The 4,398-nt window shown below is 35.4% G+C and overlaps 1 protein-coding gene across 1 annotated transcript; it reads right to left on the bottom strand.

Annotated features, from left to right (window-relative positions):
* Window positions 1-1,538: 1,538 nt before the first annotated feature.
* On the bottom strand, window positions 1,539-3,763 carry LOC111916624 (fasciclin-like arabinogalactan protein 15). The gene is made up of 3 exons (XM_023912292.3): window positions 2,219-3,763; window positions 1,830-1,955; window positions 1,539-1,741 (listed from the first exon to the last, which is right to left on the bottom strand). The coding sequence occupies exons 1-2, from the start codon at window positions 3,525-3,527 to the stop codon at window positions 1,900-1,902; spliced, it is 1,365 nt and encodes a 454-aa protein (XP_023768060.1). The 5' UTR covers window positions 3,528-3,763; the 3' UTR covers window positions 1,539-1,741; window positions 1,830-1,899.
* Between the last annotated feature and the right edge of the window lie 635 nt (window positions 3,764-4,398).

Genomic DNA, 4,398 nt, shown 5'->3' with positions numbered 1-4,398 from the left:
CGTCTAGATCGGAACTGATTATAGTATTTTTAGTCGATTGTATTCAATTTTATACTGGAGTCATCAGTACTCCTAATTTGAGTACTTGACTCATGCTAAAATTTGTACATGATGTGCCTTCTTGTATTAAATGAGTTGGTTTGTTATGGAGATCGTTAATTAACACGGATATATAAATAGTTATATGGCATGTTGATTGATGAAATGAGTTATTTCATTCTATGATTATGGATTTTATGGTTAGGTGTATGAAATCATATTACATATATAATTGGTGTCTTATGAAAATTTGTTTCCTGTATTATTGCACATGCATATTTTTGTGAAAATCATGAACTCACAAGATGCATAGCTATTATGCGTACGTATCAACAAGTATTAAAGTTGATGAATCTTCAAAAGGAACGACTAGAGCTGAATGAGCTTTGGGATGACATTAATTAGTCATTTATCTATGTTGATGTGATTTGAATTTAAACTATTGTAAGTTCTAATGTATTAGTATTAACTATTAAGCTTTCATTATGAAATATCCACTATCTCTCATCCGGTGTATAGATTACAAGTAATATTAGAAAGGGGGTATTAATGTGTTATATCAATTACCAAATTAGCACTAACATAGTAATGTTTGATTTAATTTTCCAATACCGGAAAAAGGGTATCAATTAAATTAATACACATGTAGCATGAGTCCATAAAGTCATCTCACCTTACCTTACATGTGAAGGTGTGATGATTTCCATGAAGAAAAAGCCAATATGTAATTGCCATCACAATCCACCATTATTGTTATTGTATTTGCATTTGCGTTTGAAAGTGACCAATTAACATTATATGCATCTTATAGAAGCTCAACACCTCACATTTCTTATTAAAAAAATTCAATCCAATATAGTAAATACCATCATTAGCAATGATCATTTGTTTGATCTCTTTGGGTCCATATAAGACCTAAAACTTCTTAGCAAAATTTGTTAATTTATTGTTTCCTTTCATTTTCGATCAATAATAAATTGTCATTGAAGTGATTAACAAACTACAACCAGCTATAAGCTACTTGGTTTTTTAAGTTTTTTAAGATTTCATGTTTTGCATCCCAAAAAATTGCTTATAACCCATATTTTTAAAAAAGCTACTTAAATTTTTTTAAGAGCTTTAAAAAATTTCCTAAACATACTCATAATTAATTATAGATAACATAAATTCTTCTCCAGCTTTTTAAATTTTTTTAATATTTAGTCATAATTAATTATAAAAACATATATTCTTCTAAAGCTTTTTAAAAATTTCCGATATCCCATATACTCAACATTAATTATAGTAAACATATATTATTCTAAATTTCATTTTAATTCATTTAATATTTTTCAGCAACCTTACAACTTGTTTTTATGAAACGTTATTTTTATCGACTAGTTTTTCAGCTATTACGCCAAAACATACCCTTAATAGTCATTATCCGTTAATGTAAAATGCAAATAAACATTGCATATTAAAATAAGATCGATATATAATTTTCATCTTTGCTCGGTAGATTAAAAAGACACATTTGTATATTTATCGAAAAACAAAATAAATACATCAAAAAATCATTTATAGTAATTACAGTTTTATAGTAATAAAATAAAATAATTCTTCAAAAAAAAGGCAAACTTTGTTCATCGTCTAGGGAAATGTAATCTGCACCGTCCACTTCCCTTTTATCTATAGTATTTGGACAGAATCTTTCCTAATATAACTGCAACGCAAAAATAATCATATTTATTAAATAATCCATTGTAAATAACAAAAAATTAATAAAAGCATCTTTATAAATAAATACAAACCTTTCTCTGCAACGCTGTATTTGATTTCTTTTCATTTTTTTGTAATTTTCTTTGAATATAAAAAAACAAATTAACAACTCTGTCCAAGTGCTCCAGCTAATGTACATGCCACTTCCATTAATTTCCCTGCATTTAAAAAAATACTATTTAGTCATACAATTCATGATGCATAATTTACAAATCATACTGCACTAAGTACAAGTGGGGTATAGGGTAAGCGAAAGGAATGGCTTCAGTCGATCACAGCTGGGGTTTGTCTGGACTTTTTAATAAGTTGTGGCAAATTGTACAAAAAAGTACAAGTCACTAGTGCACGAGATTAAAGTCCTATTTTGACTCTTGATAATCAAAGAATTTACAAAAAAGCTTTTACGGAATTACGGTTTTACCTCTCCTTTGCTTTGAGACAACCTTCGGCGCCGTCGTCGGTGCCACCTTGCTAGACGGAGTCTCCGTCGTTTCCTCCACCGGAAATAGAACTCCATCAATACCCTGCACTGATATCCTCCCGTCGGTGTAAATATCCGGGTCGAACAAATACGCAGACTCCTCGCCTTGACCGAACTTCACTGACCCATCAGCCTCCTCCGCCACCACCTTATGTGGTAGCCGGAGTGTATCATATCGGACCTTTCCGAACCGCCGTACTGAGTTGTACATACTTTCTTCGGTCTGATACTCCGGTATTATATGATAGTACATTATCTGCTCCGGTGCACCCGGGTCACTGAGTTGGTCGGTGGTAAGTTTAGCCATGGCTTCATCGTTGGGTGCCAACACAGTTAAAACATAACCCTCAGACACTAATTTCCCCATCTCCGTCGCTAACGACGTTAGATTTACCAGTATGTCTGCTAATTCGTTGTAGCCACCGTAATGGAGTAGCGTTTGGATGAAATCTTTCACCTGGCTCTCGCCGTCGAAGTGGTGGCGGGGACCACCGGGACCTGGGGCTGGAGCTGGGGCTAGAGAAGGGCCCGGGGCCAATGCGTCGTATACCGGAAGTGCCGGTGGGGCACCGGCAGGAGCTGGAGTAGCTGATTTCTTTAAACGGTGGGTTCTCGGATCCACAACAGGAGCTCCTTCCGGTAAAACAGCAGAAATAGAACTCAAACTCCTCCGCCGATTAAAATCTTCTTGCACCGATCGAGGAACCAACAACCGCTCAATCCCATGGATCAACCCGTCGGCTCGGATGACGTCATCGGGACGAACAACTCTAGCTAGACCACCGACCATTTTCTCGCCGGAATTCCCTCGTGTCAACGGCAAGCGGTTGTCGGATTCGTCAACACAAAGCGTCTGATGGTGAACAACTTCTTGTTCAGGCCATTCCTTTGCCCCAACCCGAGACGGAATTATATGGTAAAGCAATAGATTCTGTAGAGACTTGAGATTCCGGGGCTCAAGCAAGAAGCGTTTGAACTCAGGATCCATTTGTCTCTCAAGAGCTTCATTATTGGGTGCGAAAATGGTGATGTTGTGATGCGAAACCGCTTGCTCCAGCGTCTGTAGAAGAAGTGCTTTCTCAACGAGCTCCGATAGCTCTGTGTAGTGTGAATCGAGAAGTGCTACCAGAACCGAGTTGGAATTAATCTGGGTAGAACTAGATTTGGGGTTTTGTGCCGTCAATGCATTTACATTAATGGCGAGAAAGAAGACGATGAGGTTTAATGCACCATAGATCTGAGAATCCATGGCGCCTAAGTGGGAGAAATTTACAAGATTACAGATTACCTGAAGAAGATGATGATGAACTTGACTACTTGAGATTCGAGAACACTTTCTTTCTATAGATTTGACGAAAATGTGTGTCGTGTTTTTATAAAATTTTGCACTTTCCCTTTGCTAAAAACTGGTTTCTCTCTCTATAGGGTTTGAGTGGAATTAAATGGAAGATGGGATTAAAACAGCGGGTTCAGGTGGTAAGATGAGAGAGAAAAACGAAACGGCAAGCGGTGGTGTCGTTTTATGAGTTAGGAAGGGAAAACACAGGCTGGCTGACAGGATGGGTCCCACACGGTGGACAAAAAGCCTTTTTGCGGTTCTTGTATGGCTTCCCAGCTCATAGTGGCTAAGCCTTTTTCCTATTCTCTGGAATTGCATGAATTAGGAAAAAAATATATATTTCAGAAATGAAATAATCTAACGAATTATAAGAAAATAATCATCTTTTAACAAATTTTAAAAATGGTTGTCAAGTAAAAAAGTGTACATTTTTTTTAACACATTTCGACAAAAAAACAAGTTTGATCTTTTTGTTTTTACAAAAAAACAAGTTTGATCTTTTTGTTTTTACAAAATCTAGATATTCGAACTTGAATATGAATATCCATACATATTTTTCCAAAAAATGTTACTTCGAACATTTTCTTTTTCTGAGCTTCAAAGATTTTCTTCATTGGTATAATTTTCAAACATATTTTTTTATGAATTTTGAACATGTTGTTCATTGATATGCATGGGGTTGAAATTTAATAACATTGTAGGAGTGAAAACTTGATGACATTATCATAAAAGTTGTCTAATTGACATATGGTCTAGGAATTTGACAAACTTCCGCATAGTT

This window comes from Lactuca sativa, chromosome 1 (genome assembly GCF_002870075.4).
Source record: "Lactuca sativa cultivar Salinas chromosome 1, Lsat_Salinas_v11, whole genome shotgun sequence".
Lineage (NCBI taxonomy): Eukaryota > Viridiplantae > Streptophyta > Magnoliopsida > Asterales > Asteraceae > Lactuca > Lactuca sativa.
This window is presented reverse-complemented; position numbering and strand designations above follow the sequence as displayed.